At 38.1% G+C, this 18,518-nt stretch overlaps 1 protein-coding gene and 1 long non-coding RNA gene across 9 annotated transcripts in view; one reads left to right on the top strand and one right to left on the bottom strand.

The window, feature by feature from the left end:
* Positions 1 to 18,518, bottom strand: part of LOC129431177 (uncharacterized) — a 28,420-nt gene that overhangs the window by 7,631 nt on the left and 2,271 nt on the right. The window contains exons 1-4 of one of the 2 annotated variants that reach the window (XR_008639754.2): positions 16,663 to 17,293; positions 14,789 to 15,051; positions 14,577 to 14,646; positions 13,256 to 13,398 (exon numbers count right to left, since the gene is read on the bottom strand). This is a non-coding gene — a long non-coding RNA (uncharacterized lncRNA). Of the gene's footprint in view, positions 1 to 13,255; positions 13,399 to 14,576; positions 14,647 to 14,788; positions 15,052 to 16,662; positions 17,294 to 18,518 lie in introns of those variants that run through there. The other variant, XR_008639753.2, reaches the window with a different exon arrangement.
* On the top strand, positions 459 to 18,236 carry myt1a (myelin transcription factor 1a). 7 transcript variants are annotated; one of them, XM_055188932.2, is made up of 23 exons: positions 459 to 610; positions 4,865 to 4,956; positions 5,763 to 5,817; positions 5,928 to 5,958; positions 6,044 to 6,106; positions 6,197 to 6,432; positions 7,574 to 8,491; positions 8,610 to 8,741; positions 8,833 to 8,923; positions 9,013 to 9,132; positions 9,520 to 9,734; positions 10,841 to 11,049; positions 11,161 to 11,385; positions 11,482 to 11,636; positions 12,111 to 12,173; positions 12,661 to 12,729; positions 13,305 to 13,367; positions 14,597 to 14,680; positions 14,799 to 15,020; positions 15,258 to 15,349; positions 17,423 to 17,526; positions 17,622 to 17,765; positions 17,903 to 18,236. In XM_055188932.2, exons 1-23 carry the CDS (start codon positions 586 to 588, stop codon positions 18,044 to 18,046), a joined length of 3,552 nt encoding a protein of 1,183 aa, XP_055044907.2. In that variant the 5' UTR covers positions 459 to 585; the 3' UTR covers positions 18,047 to 18,236. The 7 variants fall into 7 exon arrangements, with proteins under 7 accessions (XP_055044907.2, XP_055044908.2, XP_055044906.2 ...); XM_055188933.2 differs by having other exon boundaries at positions 8,607 to 8,741; positions 9,520 to 9,674; XM_055188931.2 differs by having other exon boundaries at positions 460 to 610; positions 8,607 to 8,741.

Raw genomic sequence — 18,518 nt, 5'->3', positions numbered from 1 at the left:
ACATTTTATCAGTATGTGGGTTCCTTGGGATTGAACCAATTACATTTGCACAACACAATCATCTACCAAATGAAATTCAGGATCATTTGGTAAAAAAAAAGTGAGAAAAGAACTTTCAGCATCTTTAAAACTAAACTAAACTAAACTAAACTAAACTAAGGAAACAATAACTCCAGACTATGCTCGTTTAAATTGCGTGTATTCAAATATATATTTATAGGAAATGCAAAAACACATTTTTAAGTGATTATTTTTTTTTAATAATATAAAATAACTTTTAATTTGTAGTTTTGCAGTTGGTTTAAAAGAAATGGACTTCGTCATGAGTCTTGACACATGACTGTAGGCGCACAAGACAAGCTTTTGTTTTCATTTTCAGAGGTCATTGTTTGGGGACACTGCTACGGAGACGCGTCCTGATTGGCTCCTTGCGAGAAACAAAAAAACTCCGCGGCCTCTGATTGGTGGACGCACAGTAAGCGAGATAAGACCGCCCACCACTGTAAGTTTTCTTTAAAGTAACTTTCTCTGTAATGAAGTTGAGTAGAGTTTTGCGGTGACAAAGGAGAAGAAATCACCGCAAAGATGAAGCTGTGTAAAAGTTTTCTAGGTAAGTCCTCGATTTTTTTTTACTTTGAACTAGTTTCTTTTGCTCGTGTCATGCTACGATCAGTGTGGTGCGCGTGGTTTTGATATGCGTAAATGTGTTTATGCGTAAACTTCTCTGATTGTTACTAAAAATAATTAGAAATAAATCTAATTTATAAAAAGCACAAATGATAAATTTGGCATTTGTTGACTGTTTATTTCTTGGAGAATTTAAACTTTTACAACAGTTGTTGTCATCGTGCATTTTGTTTACTTTCGTTTTAAGATTTGATGTAATAGCTAGTCGACAGGAGAGATGTTGCGTTTAAATACTTACACATTCTCTTTTGACGAACGTGTACCCAAGTGCTAGTTTTTGTAGGCTTTAAACTTGCTAAACTAAATCCCTACCCCGACTGTTTTGGAACAAAGAAAACTTTTGTCTCCCAGATGGAGTTGTGCTTTAAACTCTGAGGCTGTCGTACTTCTGGCATATTAAAACTTTTGTATTAGGGAGGGACTCTGTCGGATCAGTCCATCTGGCTATGGGGGGGATTCAGTGGTGTTGTGCTCAGCTGGCGTCCTATGTAATATTTATACACAATGTCTGGCCGGTGGGAACAGACTGTGGCTTTAATTGTATGCTGGGTCATCCATCTGTATGAAACTTTAGGACGAGGGCTAAGCAAAGATCCAGCTGGTAACCGAAGAACTTGAGTCTCATTAAATATGCAAAACTCTCAAAAGGCTTTTGCCAGCTTCATAAACGATCCGAAACTTTTTTGAGTTAAGAGCCCCACCCCCACCCCTTCCAAGTTTTTTAGCAGGTCTAAGTTTTTTAAATGTAGAATAACTGCATATTAGTGGAGTTTTCACTCATGGTCTGGTTATATACGTTAAGAATAGATATAATAATATTTTATATTTTTAGTTTAACTCATTGTTTGGCTACATTATAAGCGTTGTAAATAAAAACTTTTACAACATATAGTTGCCTATTTAACTGTCTACCGAGACGGATCCATTTAATGTGATAACATTTCACATAACTAGGTCACGAACTGTAATGCTTCTGAAAAATTATAAAGTAGTTCACGCTTTTAAAGCAAAATATGTGTCACTACGCAAGAAAAAATAGACCCAATTGGCACACTTCATGCGTGAAATGTATTCATGTTGAATATTATTGTGTACCAGCGAACAATAGTCAGATGAATATCTTATATATCTCATGTAAAGGCAAAGCTAGTTTTGATGCTAAAATTAGACTGCTTGCCTTTTGGTTGTGTAACTTATTTAAAGGCTATTCGGCTCCTGTAGTTCACATAAACCATTGCGTAAGCAACGTTAATGTCATGTGTTCGATTCCAGAATTACACTTACTTACTTACTGATAAAGTGTTTAGCTTGAATGCTGCAAATTGCTTTGAATAAAAGCGAAAATGTAAATTCGGGGGATGCATTTTAACACTGTTCATTGGTCGCTGAAAACAGCGCTCTGTCACGGAGGGTGCTGTTGTCCATGGTACTGAAACAGCGCTGTCTTGGGTGCTGAACTTTCAACAGACTCATGAAAGCACAAAATGCTCCCAAATTGTAGAGATTTTTTGTTTCATTTTATAAAAAGCGAAATTTACAAAAACTAACAAGCTACATTTTTTTACTTTCGATAAAAGTCAATATAGTTAGCTGCTGACGTGTGCGTCAAATGACTTTCCTCATGTCAAAATCTACTGTGCGTGTGTGTATGTATGTGTTTTAATATCGGGTGGGTGGGGGTCAATAGGGACCCTCTCTCCATCTTGTGTTGTACATGATTTACTATGATGATGATGTCACAGCGCAGGGTAGAGGAGGGGTGGACAATGGGCCTGTAAGCGAAAGGTAAGTCAATATCGTTTTCGCCGACAAAGCGCATGGAGAAATAATTTTTGTAACGTTTCTGGCAACATTACTCGCCGATTAAAGGATATACGTGCCTTCCCTACAACATGAAGAGGTTTGGGGCTGATCCTGTGCGAATTATTAGAGGTTTTTAACGACTGAATGGGGAGGTGCACAACACCGAAGTTATCAGACAGAGCCTACAAAGAGCAAGAGGCCGTTCGTAATTTGCTGAAAAACACCGTTAATGGAAAGCGTTTGAATATGGTATTTATTTCTTGTATTGCTGTTTTGAAAGCTGATGTTAAATTTATGTCAAATCTAATGTTCATAAAGGGCTGCTAGTTTTTTTAATCTACGTTACTCTTGAAGCCAAATGGACGCCGGGCTTGTAATCTCTTAAAGAAGCAGTGTCATTTCACCGTGTTTACATTTCCTCTCGTGTAATATTTGTGTTTCTGATCACAATCGTATTGTGTAAAAACGATTTCACAAAATGTTTTTGTAATTGTACTGCCTATTATGTGGCGGATTTACCTTCAAGAAGCATTTAGGCTAAACTTAATAGGGCCTCTATTTCATCCTATATAACAAATTAGTCCGTTTATTTTACATTTCGTTTTCAGATGTAAATAAACCATTTACGTTCAGTGTGCTTGTTTATAAACGCATTTGAAATACGGTTAAAGTTTGAAGGTAAATATATCGAAAGTTTGTTTATAGTAAGTCAAAGCCTACATCTTTAAATTCATTGTATTCTGTGGCAGTGAATTACATAGTTATTAGAAACCTTTCAGCAACGGACAAGCAGCATATGTTTTGTTTTAATGCTCTTGTATCGCGTGCGTTATTTTGGAGAAACAAAACAATGCGAGCGAGCCATCTGTTTACTTCAGGCCAGGCCTACATAATAATGCACAATTACCTATAAGATGATCGCAATTTGTTTAATTTTGAATTCAAATAACTGTCGCTATATTTACTGATGATGTTTTAGGACCTCTGTAGGTTTAAATTGCTTTAAACACTTCCGTTATACTCCAAACCATGCTATTGACGTTATATCATAGAATTTTACGTGTAAATTGCGTGAAATATGAATAATGAACGTTTAAGATATACAGTCAGGTGGAGGTCATCGGTCCTGTAGACGTATTTATTTCGTGTACTACCTAATTTTTCACAGTCGAGAAGAGTTTCACAGGCAAGTATTTTTACTTTAACAGTGTACAGTGTTTAAAGGCGGAGGGTTTGGCTTAAAGTGTAAGGCGTGGTGAAGAGGTTATGCGCACTTGCGCAGCATCCTAGTGATTTTTTTTTAAAGGCAAGGGCCTCGCGGGACAAAAGAAACTCATGTTACCTCATATATTTGACTTAAACTTAAATGCATTTATCCATCCATGTTTTCATTTCTGAATCACTTCGCAAGACCAATTCATGATGCCAAATTCGTAAATGTAATGTAATGTAGATCCGGAACACCGAGTTTTAATAAATGTTTGCGATGCGTATTGCATCACGTCCGCAAGTGCTGAAATTGTTGCGATTCTCTAGGGAATTCCCTGTGTGTGTGTGTGTGTGTGTCTTCGTGCGTGCGCGCGCGTACTGTATACTGAGCACCAGGTGCAACGTAAAACGTAATCAGACTACACGTAATGACGACCTTATATAAACAGCTGGGTCGCGGTTGGGTGTATAATCAAAACCAGGCACATGAAGGCACGCGGCCTATGATGTACTGTTGAAAGCCCATTTAGTGTCCAAAGTGTGTGACTTCAGGGGGCTGTTGGGGAACGCTTGCTTCCAAATTAGGGATGTTCATCTTTGTCACTACATTGGAAATTATGTTAACAATAATAATAAACGATGTCACACTTGTGTGTGAGTGTGCATTACAAGTGGAGATTTGTTTGCTTTTTATTCTCAGGGTCCCAACTGCTCCACAATCAAAAGTTTGTGGGTTTGCGTGAGGTTTCGCTTACTGCACATTTAAAGCAAACTAATGTCATGCAAAAAATAAGAAAGGGGGAGCAGGCCTCTCCCACAAGAAAAAAATTATGTATTATTTGTAAACTGTATAGGCCTAAAATTCCTACTACATGATGTTTTTGAACCTTACTGTAGTATACTATAAAATAATTACTCTATTATAATATAAAATACCACAGTAACCTATACTACAGTTTACTAAATACCAAACTATACTATACTTCATGTGGGCTTCTTTGGGTCATAGTGTTAATCCTATGAACACAATTCACACAATGAACAACATTGAAAAACCTTCATAGGAATTTTCCAACAATTTTGTTTTGCACTTTGCAGTATCTCTCATGTAAACATAAAAATATGTCTTAAATTCTTGTCTCTCTTTAATTTTTTCTCTCATCAGAGAATGAGTTTAGGGGGCAGCTGCTGAACCAGAGGTGGACACGAGGGGACAGAATCAGCAGCTGGGAGAACAGGAGGATTAAGAAAATAAAAGTAAGTCATTTTATGTGTGTGTGTACATATACATTTATTTTAGAGAAGCAACAATACGAAATTTCTGTGCCGATTCCAAACATCCGATTACTAGAATGACATCTACAGAGAGCGGTCGATAATTATATTTTGCTTTTAATTTCTTGTTTTTAAGTATTATGTTGTTAAACCCAGAAGTGCAGATCATACAAACTCATCATGCAATTCTTCAATATAATTTGCCCTGATCATCAGTTGTTTTTAAAATACTGGCTGATGTCTAATAGTGGGGATAATTGCTTTTATCTGCCGATCCTGATTATACGTTATGTCTGTGCGTCCTTCATCCATTCATTTTTTGGTGTCATTATAACCTATGACAAAACAAACCGGCTCCAAATACAGTACTTCACTGTTCATTTCTTTGCCTATTATCAGTCTCAAATTTCTTTTTTCTCTATTTCTGTGTCTTTCTTTCTCATACTCCCTTGTTTTGTATTTCACTTCTCCATCACAACCAATTGGATGTGCATCATTCATTTACCACTTTCAAAGCATATAATGGGATTCAGGGCTACTCATGTGTCTAAATTCAGACCTTTTCAGATCTGGGGATAAAATCACACGCTGTATATGGATTGGGTTTAAATCAATATCTAAATCAATATCTAGTTTAAATCAATAAGACAATTTAAAAAGGAAATGAGCTGTGAAATAATACTCTATTTTATAGTAGCCTAAATATAATAATATATTAAAAATATATATATAATCCATGATAAACATATCATGCCAAATAAAGGTCTGATCATGTGTATGTGTTCCAGATGAGCCAAGACGCAGATGAGAAGCGCACAAGAACTCGCTCAAAAGGCATCAGAGGTGAGAACTACTTAAAATGTATATATTGCAGCAAAAAACCTTGTGACACTTTAATTGTCTTTACTATTTTAATGACTGACATGGCTGTTTTATCTCCATCCATAAATTAGTTCCTCTTGAGCTCGTTGGACAAGAATACAGGTGTTATGATGTACTCCTTATATTTATTAAGACTACTAAACTTTCATCTTTCTAAACATATCTAATTAGCATCTTTGTTTAACAGCTGCCCTACGCCAGGATGTGACGGCTTAGGCCATGTCAGTGGAAAATATGCACGGCACAGAAGGTTTGTAGTAAGATTTGTCTTTAGTAAGAAGAGCCAGGGCTAAAACACGGATAAAAACTGGACCTAATCTTTCAACTCTATACCTTCTAGTGCATTGGGTTGTCCATTAGCTAAGAAAAGAAAACTTCAGGAGGCAGAGGAAAATCAACCACCCTCCAAAAAGAAGCCCAATCCTCTTAAGCTGGCCATGGATGATGGGTTCAACGCAGACAGTGACACAAACAGTGAAACGGAAACAAAAGACGAAGGGGCGGAGTCTGAAGAGGACATTGTCGATAAAGAGGTTGACGCGAAGGAAGACACGTCGACATCTGAAGCGCTGACAGGTGGGTTCATGGCTACTAAATTATTAGATATGTTGAGAAGTATTAGTCATTAGAATTTAATAAGAGCAGTGTGAGTATGATCTGATTGGAAGCCCCATTTACTTCCAAAATATATATATTTTTCCTACTATGGAAGTCAACGGGCTTCTGATTTGATTTCTTAAAATATTTTCTTTTGTTTTTATTATAACACAGACATTTATACAGGCGTGTAACAACATATGAGTGAGTAAATGATGACAGAATAATTTTAAAGGATTAGTCCATTTTCTTAAAAGAAAATCCAGATAAATTACTCACCACCATGTCGTCCAAAATATTGATGTCTTTCTTTTTTCAGTCGAGAAGAAATTGTGTTTTTTTGAGGAAAACATTCCACTTTAATGGACCCCAACACTTTTCGTTTTAATGCAGTTTAAAATAGCAGTTTCAAAGGACTCCAAACGATCTCAAACGAGGCATAAGGGTCTTATCTAGCGAAACGATTGTCATTTTTGGGAAGAAAAATAAAAAATATGCACTTTTAAACCACAACTTTTCTTCTTCCTTCGGTCCTGTGATGCGCCAGCGGGACCACGTAATACGTCATCACGTCAAGAGGTCACGGGTGACGTATGCGAAACTAAACCCCAGTGTTAACAAGTGTGGAGAAAGAGGACCGTTCCGACGTTGTTGTATGAGGAATGATAGTAATTAATGTCTTTGTGTCACTTTATTGTTTAAAATGGTCCACAAATGTGCGTTTCATATATGTAACACGTGACCTTTCCACGGCATTACGTAGACGAGGTCGCACTGGCACGTCACAGGCCCAGAGGAAGACGAGAATTTGTGTGAAATTTTTCTTGCCAAAAATGACAATCGTTTCGCTAGATAAGACCCTTATGCCTCATTTGAGATTGTTTAGAGTCATTTGAAACTGCAATTTTAAACTGCATTAAAACTGTTAGGTGTTGGGGCCCATTAAAGTCCATTAAAATGAGAAAAATCCTGAAATGTTTTACTCAAAAAACACAATTTCTTCTTGACTGAACAAAGAAAGACATCAACATTTTGAATGACATGGTGTAAAGTAAATTAACTGGATTTTTTAAAAGAAAATTGACTAATCCTTTAATTACATTCGCCATTGTTTCCTTAGTTGTGGTAGATCCAGACGAGAAAAAGTCACCTGTTAGAGATGCTTCAAGTCCAGTACCAGAGACTGAAACTGAAAAAATGCAGGAAAATACTGAGGATACATCCATCCAACAAATCACCATGGACAGCGATCCTGAAGAGGGTCTTCAGGTTGCCACTGATATTCAGGCTCGAGAAGAAGAGGTAGAGGAGGAAGCAGAAGAAATCACAGAAGAGGAAAGAGTGACGCAGCAGCTGAAAGAGACCGATGAGCCTGTGCAAACAGTAGAAGAGGAAGACGAAGACGAAGAGGAGGACGGAGAAGAGGAAACGCAATGTTCCAGCCAGAAGAACAACTTGGACCACCAATACTATAGTGGAGACTTTGGCAAAGTCCAGACCAAAGAGATTGAGGAGACAGAGAAGGACAGCGAAGATGATGACGTAGAAGGAGATGAAGAAGAGGAACAGGCTCCTTCTAACTCCCTTACTGCCCCTGTCACCACTTTAGCTCAGGAATTAGAACCACACAACATCCCAAACCACCCCCTTGGTGAAGACGATGAGGAGGAGGAGGATGACGACGAAGACGACGCTTCGGATAAAGACTCACCCACTGTGGTTATCGAGCTGGGCTCGGATGGAGAAGAAGAGGAAGAAGAAGAGGAGGAGGAAGATGACGGAGAAGAGGAAGAGATCGATGAAGATGACGACTTAGATAGCATGTCACAGAGGTCAGACGTTACGGATGACTCCGAGACATACGACATGACGCGGGGTAATCTGGGACTGCTGGAACAGGCCATTGCACTGAAAGCCGAGCAGATAGGTCGCAGCTCCGATGAGAGCATGTCTCCTGGGCAACAACTGTATCACAGTCCAGAGGATAGGTCGGGTAAAATCTTGGACGTCACAGGTCGCAGAGGATACTACAGCAAAGGTGAACAAAATTGCTGATGCATTTAAATTAAGTAAATAGTAGTGTACATCATGCATGTGTTCAAGACAATGCAACCTAATGTGCTTTATATCTCCAATCTCACTCTTGGACATAGAAGGATCTAGATCAGATAAGAAGGAAATCAAGTGCCCCACTCCAGGGTGTGATGGGACAGGTCATGTGACCGGACTGTACCCACACCACCGCAGCCTTTCCGGGTGCCCACACAAAGATCGAATCCCTCCAGAGAGTAAGCATTTCTTGCATGAATACTATATGCTGCGTGTAACATTTACACTTTTTTTCGTATGTATACTTATTTTCGTCTATTTTGGTCCTAGTCCTGGCAATGCATGAGAACGTTTTGAAGTGTCCAACACCTGGATGCACAGGTCAGGGACATGTCAACAGCAATCGCAACACACATCGCAGGTACTGCCTCTATTTTACACTTATGCTTATTTTCTATTTTATTCTAAAAACCATAATGTTTTGTTTCTTACATTTCCTCACACTTTTAGTCTATCTGGCTGCCCGATTGCTGCCGCAGGAAAACACAAGACCTATGAAAAGCAGCCACAGTCTCAGACCTCTATCAGCGATCCATCCACTGGAAGTTCAAACTCAGACAGAGTCCTCAGGTATGTCTTTAGCTGATTCCTTAAAGGGACAGTTTAGGCAAAAATAAAAAATTGTGTCATCATTTACTCACCCTCATGTTGTTCTAAACCTGTATGAGTTTTTTTATTCTGTTGAAGACAAAAGAAGATGTTTTGATCATAGATGGTAAGCACAGAGTTGACAGTACCCGTTGACTACTATATGTACCATAATTTATCAAAATATTTTCATTTGTGTTCAACAGAAGAAAAAACCCATACAGGTTAGGGTTAAGTGGTTGAGTAAATGATGACAGAATTTGTATTTTTGTGTGAGCTATCCCTTTAATACTCATACCGAGGTTTGATGGGTAAGAAATGTAAAGCAACATAGACCATCTTTTAAGTAATCTTACTCCTTTTCTGCAGGCCAATGTGTTTTGTAAAACAGCTGGAGATCCCTCAGTATGGCAGCTACAGGCCCAATGCAATGCCAGCCACCCCTCGGGCTAACCTGGCCAAGGAGCTGGAGAAGTATTCCAAGGTGTCTTTCGACTATGCAAGCTTCGATGTGCAGGTGTTTGGTAAGCGCATGCTTGCCCCCAAATTGCCCACCAGCGAAACCTCACCTAAAGCCTTCAAATGTAAGGATTCTGTCTATATGTACTGTATAAAAAAGCACAGTCATTAGTAGCACGGGCATATTTGTAGCAATAACCAACAATACATTGGGTCAAATCATGATCAAGTCAAGATCATGTTCTATAAAGATATTTTGTAAATTTCCTACCACAAATATATCAAAAATTTATTTATCATTAGCAATGTGTTGCTAAGGACTTTACTTGGAAAACTTTTGGTACGTTCACAAGAAGCATAAGCGTTAATGCTTCCTATTCAGTTTTAATGGGTGATGTCATGCGTACCCGAACTTAATTGTGGATCCGTCGGCGCCGCTTCAGTGCCGTTGCTCGCGGCAGGAGTTGAACATTTCTTAACTTTTCAAGCGGCAACGTGTGCATCAGCCTATCAGATCGCCTTATGCAAACAACCTTGGCAGAGCCAGCCAATTATGCTTATGGAAGACCGAACCACTGTGATTGGCTGTTGGCCACGCTTCAGACAAGCCTTCCGTCAAGCGTCAACGCTTTCGCCCTATCATGTGAATGTACCGTTAATTGTACCACGGACAAATATTGTCCTATCTTTACAACCCACATCATCTTGGTGTTTAAATCACAATTTCAAAAAACTAACCTTTATGATTGATTTTATAGTCCAGTATCACATATAAGAATCACATGCATGGATAGTAAATGGTGTGGTTTTCTTAAAGCGTAACTAAACCCTAAACTAACTTTTTTTAGTTAATGATCTGTAAGAATGGGGCTTTATTAGTGCTGTTCATGTCAAGTTTTTTGACATTTGGATGTAAAGTGTTTCTATACTACAATATATGGTGTAAAAAAGTCTGAGTGCTGCCCTCTTCAGGTTGAGCGGTGGCTACTGCAGTTGAATTTTCCTATTGGATGTTGGGTCCAAAAAATGACTCGTGACGTAAGCAGGTTCAAGATCACCACGCCCTTGTTACGATCTCACCACACACTTAGTTCGTCCCCTCTATCTCCTTGGGATCTGCCTACTTTTCTTGCATTTTTCAAATATTGCCAGTGGGTGGAGTCAGGCTCTGACCAGGGGTTTAGTTACGCTTTAAGCAAGCAATATTTTCTTATTTTATTCCTATTAACAGCTAAACCATTCCCCAAAGCCCCATCCCCGAGCCACAGCCTGTCAGGAGGCTACACCAAAAGCAGCTCCTCTTCCACCTCCAGCGGGTACGACTATACCCACGACGCTGAAGCCGCTCACATGGCTGCCACTGCCATTCTCAACCTGTCCACCCGCTGCTGGGAGAGGCCAGAAAACCTCAGCACCAGACAGCCAGACCAGAACAGCAAGGTGTGTTACCCGTCCTGGTGTACCTATCAGTTCATCATTGAGTCTGGATTAAAGTAGTCAGCAGAAATTCATCTTTTTATATCGCTTACAAATCATCTTGTTTCAATCCAGGACATGGAGATTGAAGTGGATGAGAACGGCACATTAGACCTCAGCATGAAGAAACCCAAAATGGAAGGGGTGACATCACCAGACCCTTCCTCATCCTCATCCTCATCTTCTCAACACCACGGTGTCACCTCGCCCCACTCAAGCCACACCTACAAACAAGAAGAGTGGGAGGGGCCTCTGGACTACACCAAGTCGAACCGACAAAAAGAGGAGGAGCCAGAAGAGGTAAATATAATTTATTTCATAACAGCACGTGTGGTGAGATACGTCTATAAATTGGGCCGTCACAGTCCTTACTTTTCGATGCGCTGATGTCCTCAGATTGAGTACACCACACACTCGTATGCCTCCTCTGATGGAGAAGATGATGACGGCACTCAGGAGAGCCTGGATGATAGGAAGTACCCTGGTGAGGTCACTACCTCCAGTTTCAAAGTCAAGTTCCAGCCCAAGGACTGCAAGAAGGAGGTTTTGCTGTGAGTGTCCACCAGCAAACTACTACCACAGAAATAATGTGACCTTATTTAAACTTATCTATTAACTCTTTCCCTGCCAGCATTAAAAAAAAAAAAAGTTTGCCAGCATTTTGGATGATATTTACAAAAGTTTAATGCCTTCCAGAAAATGTTCTGCTTTAAATATATAAACACACAATATAACAAATAAAAGAACAGACCCTCTGCTTTCAATAAATAAATAAATAAATAAATTTCATCCTACCTTCACATCACCTCTCAAATATGGGTAGGTTAAGGTGGATAATAGCGGTATTGTGGATTGCCGGGAAAACTCGTCATTGGCAGGAAAGCGTTTTCTCTTAATTGACAAGTTAACTCTGACGAGTTAAACGGGGAAAGAGTTAAAAACTTTAGTGTGTGATAAATGTTAAGGAATCTCAAAACTAGAATAATTTAACCCGGGATGTAATATTATTCTCGTTCTCTTTATAGATGTCCCACCCCAGGTTGTGACGGCAGTGGACATATAACCGGGAACTATGCATCTCACCGCAGGTATGGCAAATGTTACAACACATTCTTTTTGGTTTCTTCTGTTTTCTTTTTCCTTTATTATGTGTTTTCATCCCTTTTTCAACTCTACCTCAGTTTCTTTCACTTGGCGACTTTAACAGCCCTATTTTTTAAAGCCATACAGTCTTGTATACTTTATCCATACCCTTAACTAACATTTACACATTATCTTCTTAGTTAGTTTATCCATGACCCTGAATAGCAGTTCCCCAAATACCTTATTAGTTGACTAGCCAACCTAGCTAACTACCTACCTAACTAACCAACTATTAATTCATTATTCATTTTTTTCTCATTTATTTTTCCCTGAGTTAGATCTTTAAAGGCTGATGAAATGTAAATGTACTGCTTAAACTTCACCAAACATTAAAGTATACCTAGCTACAATATGTGGTAATTCCTCATTCAACCTTATATCCTCTTTCAATCTTCTACCCTTTCTACCTGCTGCTTTTCTACCGCTCTTCAGTCTCTCTGGTTGTCCCCTTGCTGATAAAAGTCTTCGGACCCTCATGGCTGCCCACACTGCTGAACTCAAGTACGTCTATGTTTCCTCTAATGCACCCTCAACAAACTTTACCGATTACTGCTTTAACTTGACTCTACTGAATATCTGCTTATTGAGTACTGTCTTTACTGTCTCTTTGGCTGGTTACTCTTATGCACTTTGATCCAGTAATCACTTTTACAGCGGACTGTGTAACAGATATGCATCAAACTAGCTGAAAAGCAGCAAACAGTGAACTTATGAATATTACATGTTTCTTTTGATCTAGACTCTTAGAACGGATGTGTTAAAAACAACACAATCAGTGTTAGTTTAAGGATAACACACTAAATGCATTGTCCCAGAATACACAGATCTCTGTTATAATGGGAACAACGCATTTTGTGTTACAAAATGACACTTGATGTGTTAAAATGACACATAATGTGTTGAATAGCATTACACAAAAATATGTAGAAAAATTAACACATCCTTAGAGTGTACAGTACAGTTTAATAATAATAGCTTTCCTATTCAGATTGTATATTTCCACACCAGTACTGTATCTTTCGCTCACCTGTTTTTTTCTGTATTTGTCCCTCTATCTATTTTCTCTCAACCTTCAGATGTCCTACTCCAGGTTGTGATGGATCAGGCCACATTACTGGAAACTATGCTTCCCATAGAAGGTACAGTTTAAATCACATTTACTCTTCACATCTGTTTGGGGAGAGATTACATATTTTCAATATTCAGTTTTATATTAGATACATTTACATACATACATTTCATGCATTTGGCAGACGCTTTATCTAAAGCAACTTCAGTCTATACATTTTATTTTACAAATGTGTGTGTTCTTTGGGGATTGAACCCATAAGTCTTTGAGTTGCTAATACAATGCTTTGCCTTTTGAGCTACAGGAACACTGAAATTATAATCATCCTTAAAACAAGATTTATTTAAAAAGTATGTTAGAGAATACTCTTAGGTTTATTTTTCTTACCCACTGTCATATCATTTTATATGTTTTACAAAAGGGTCAATGACGTGACGTTAATTATTTTGTGTCCGTATGGTTCAATTAAATGTAAAAAGGTAAAATTTCTAAATAAATTTACAGACTACTTGCATACATTCTCTTTTTTGATGACCAAGTCTAAAGTTTCTGGTTTTATTTTTTTTATTTTGAAAAAATATTTGGGGGATAAATGCAAAAATGTCAATGTGGTGTAACCGGTCTGTGTCAATTGGTGCAACTAGTATTTTTTAAATTAAAATATAATGCATTCATTAAAAAAGTGGAATAAAATATAATCATCTAGTTTAGTGTAATATGATTTTTTTACATACATTTTTACATCAATAGTCAAGAATTATTTAGAAAACAGTTGTTTTCAGCATATGTCAGGAAAAATATTACAAAAACGCATTAAAATTAACATTTAGAAATAACTAATAAAATTATATTTTAAAATTATTTTCTTTTTGATGATTATGCTTACATGCCAACAAGCTGGATAAACTATTTAATATTTCTCATTCTTTGGCGCAATTGCTGGTTACACCATTTGACATATTTAGGTCCATTCAAATGGTGCAAATGTAATTTTTTATTGCATAAAATTAACATAAATACAATATGTGCATTGAAATAAACCTGATGTGTGCTATTAAAACAATTTTTTTTTAAGATTTTTGAATTTCTCATCTTGCCAAACCGTTTTTGTCACTGACCCATAAACCTTACTAAACTCATGTTTAGAATAAGAACAACTGGGGGTAATTGAAAAAAATCAATATTTATTTAAAAAAATGCAGAGTTTTTTGCTGTGTATCTTCCCAGCTATTAAATGTCTAACGTCAAATGTAGCATTTCATAAAGCTCTGTCACTAACTTTATATATTCTCTTTGCAGTCTGTCTGGATGCCCACGTGCCAAGAAGGGAGGAGTCAAAACCACTCCAACTAAGGATGACAAAGATGAATCTGAGCTTCTCAGGTACGTTTTTAAAAATCTATACTCGTTTTGCCAAAAGAAACCATTGTGCTTTTTTTACGAACATCCCACATTCAGTATGCCAAAACTGACTGCCAGTTTATCATTTACCTCCGTGCAGGTGCCCAGTGCCAGGTTGTGACAGTCTGGGGCATATCAGTGGGAAATACGCCACCCACCGCAGTGCTTATGGGTGCCCACTGGCAGCACGCCGGCAGAAAGAGGGCATGTTAAATGGCACACCATTCTCCTGGAAAGCCTTCAAGGCTGAGGGCCCAACCTGCCCCACGCCAGGATGTGATGGATCGGGGCATGCCAATGGCAGTTTCCTCACTCATCGCAGGTACAGTCTGGTGATGTTAGTATATAAATATCTATAAGAGAGGACACGATTTTTATTTAGGACAGAGCAATGCAATCGTATTTACATTCTGACTTTCAAATTACTTTACATAATCAGGAAACTGAACTGCAAGAGTTGAGTTTTGTAAGAAATACTGTGCAAATGTCTTGTAATACAGAAAAGTCTTATTAAAAGATGATGTAAGCTCACAATAACAAGTTTTTAATCTGTGCTCAGTCTATCAGGGTGCCCCAGAGCTTCAGCTAACAAAAAGAGAGCACGCTTTCCAGGAGATGACTACATCAGCAAGAAATTCAGGGCAAGTGATGGTGAGTTTAAATATAAATAGTTAAAGGGATAGTTCACCCAAAAATGAAAATTCTCTAATCATTTACTCACTATAATTAAAGGACAAGTTCGGTATTTTTACACTTAAAGCCCTGTTTTCAGATTGTTTGTGATGAAATAGAACGGTTTTGACTGAAATTTGGACATATGATGCTGGCCCGTTTGTTGTATCACCGCCCACCTATACAATGCCTGTATAGGTGCACTGGAACAATCCTTCCTAAAATGCATTAAACTTTCGTTTACAAAGACGTAAAACTCACAGAGTGGTCAGGGGTGTTCACTGATATGCTCACACAAAAATCGCTGCAAAAGATGCTTTCTAACAGATGTTTTAGCATTCGTTGTAAACTTGTGGACCTATTTTTCCAAACACCTCACATCCGTATATTCTTCCGTTGAGAGCTTGAATAACAGACACTCCAGCCCAGTTGGTGGTGATAATCCACCTTTGCCAATTGCAAGAATACAAAGATGGTTTCCGGCGTGGAGTAATACCGTACCTCACAGCACATCTAATACAAGTCAATGGAGATGGACAAAAACTACGCTAAAACCTGTTGGAAAGCATCTTTTGCGGCGATTTTTGTGTGGGCATGTCGGTGAACACCCCTGGCCGCTCGGTGAGTTTCACGTCTTTGTAAACGAAAGTTTAATGCATTTTTAGGAAGGATTGTTCCAGTGCACCAATGCAGCCATTGTAGAGGTGGCGGGTGATACAACAAACACTTGAAAATTCTCGGGCCAGCATCATATGTCCAAATTTCAGTCAAAACCGTTCTATTTCATCACAAACAATCTGAAAACAGGGCTTTAAGTGTAAAATACTGAACTTGTCCTTTAAGTTGCAAACCTGTATAAATTACTTTGTACTGATGACCACAAAGGAAGATAATTTTAAGAATGTTTGAAACCAAACCGATCAAGAGCCCCATTGACTTCCATAATAGGAAAAAATTAAGAGTTTGGTTTCAAAACGCAGTAAAAATGTTCTATACCAAAAAAAAGTGACAAGATGAAAACCACAATTTTCTGTTACAAACTTTCACATAGCATCTTTAGGTTATAATTACATTAAAAATTCAAATTCACAATTTGATTTTCAAAGATTTATTATAAATACAAATTATTTTCCCGCAAAATGCAATAAATCCATGACAAGTTTTTTTCAAAATGCTATAAATCTATTAAATCATTCTATAAATGTGCATTCATTTTTGCCATGTTATATTCATTTAGTGGTTTAAAAAAAGTAATTAATGGCATTAATAAAAAAAAAAAAAAAAACACTTACTTTGTAATATTAAGAACACTGTCATTGCTGCTGTCATCCTTGGGACGTCGTCGCTGAACTTTTACGATGACTTTCGTTGACGTAAAATAGTGCTTCTCGCGTAATTATTCAATTTTGATGGCTTACGTTTCTTCCCCACCACAGGTTTAGCAATGCCATCAAAATTATTATTTTGTTTTTGTTTGTTTGTTTATCACGAAGTACAAAGTAAATGAGGAAAACTAGGATTCTGTGTGTATTCAAAGCGCCGCCATTATTGTTTACAATGCGTGGAATGTTGCGCTGCGATTTGTTGAGCGGATTTATTGCATTCTGCAGAGAAGGAGGACTGGCGTTTATTGCGTTTAGGAAAAAAAAAGGGGGAAAAGATGACAGAATAACACAACGGATATCGGATTTTGCGTAAAATGAAGAATTAACTTTTTAATACTGACCACCAGATACAATACTGATTTTGGCGGTAACATAAAAAAAAAAGGCATTTATCGCTAGTTTGGAACCAAACTCTTCAAATAATACTATGGAAGTAAATGGGGCTCATGATCGGTTTGGTTTAAACATTCCTCAAAATATCTTCCTTTGTGTTCATCAGAACAAAGAAATTTATACAGGTTTGCAACAACGTGAGAATGAGTAAATAATGACAGAATTTTTATTTTTGGGTGAACTATCCCTTTAAGTTTCTTCTTCTGTACTTTAGTCGCTAATATGTCTATTCTGTGCTTTTATTAATGTGGGTTTTGTTTTTGTATCCCGTCAGTTCTTGACAACGATGAGGACATTAAACAGCTGAACAAAGAGATCAATGAGTTGAATGAGTCAAACTGTGAGATGGAGGCAGACATGGCTAACCTTCACACACAGGTCTGCCGTCACCAATTTTTTTACATAAAAGCTACGAGCAACCAAGATACATGCAGTTCAGTTTATGATAACTAAATGTTTTTATCTCTCTATAGATCTCATCCATGGAGAAGAATCTCAAGAGCATGGAGGAGGAAAACAAGCTCATTGAGGAGAAGAATGAGGCTATGTTCGTGGAGCTGTCAGGCTTGAGCCAGGCTCTCATCCGCAGTCTTGCCAACATCCGTCTACCACAGATGGTCAGTCTACTGCATCTCATTATGTTGTAACAACTGCAGCCTACACAAATAATTGAATCACCAAACTTATTTATACCAGTTTAGTCGTTTCTACCATTCCGTTCTCCTAACAAACTGTATTTTATTGCTTACTACAGCAAGAGCCAATCACCGAACAGAATTTCGACACCTATGTGGACACACTGACCCACATGTTCACCGATAAAGAGTGCTATCAGAACCCGGAGAACCGAGCCCTGCTTGAGTCAATCAACCAGGCCGTCAAAGGCATCGAGGTGTGAGACACAATGGGGTTGCAGAACCAGACCAACAACATTAAAATAGCATCGGAGGACATTCAGGTCTCCAACTAAAGCGAAGAAGGCCTGTGAAACTCAGATGAAAGGACCAAATTCCAATTCCAAATTATGCTGCTTAGCAATTTTGATGAGATATGATCCTTTGCCTCTTAAACCAAGCTGGCTCATCTTCTTTTAAGGGTATTTTTTGGAGTAAAGCATTTGTTACGGTTTTATAGAGCAACTCTCAATGACACTGATTTGCCTTTCCTACTTCTCTCAGTGCTTTGGAGGCTGCCGTGAACAATAAGTCGTGAGATTGTCGTACGTCTGTTGGGGCGTTAAGTCTACGTATGTGTGTGCACCAGAGTGTTTTTATGTGTAATGTCCGAAGGTGAATCCATGATTAATGGCCTCCCTATACAAAATATGATTAGTATGCAGCACTGATACATTTAAAACCTGTATGATAATG

The sequence above is a fragment of the Misgurnus anguillicaudatus genome, chromosome 13, assembly GCF_027580225.2.
Source record: "Misgurnus anguillicaudatus chromosome 13, ASM2758022v2, whole genome shotgun sequence".
Classification (NCBI taxonomy): Eukaryota; Metazoa; Chordata; class Actinopteri; order Cypriniformes; family Cobitidae; genus Misgurnus; species Misgurnus anguillicaudatus.
This window is presented reverse-complemented; position numbering and strand designations above follow the sequence as displayed.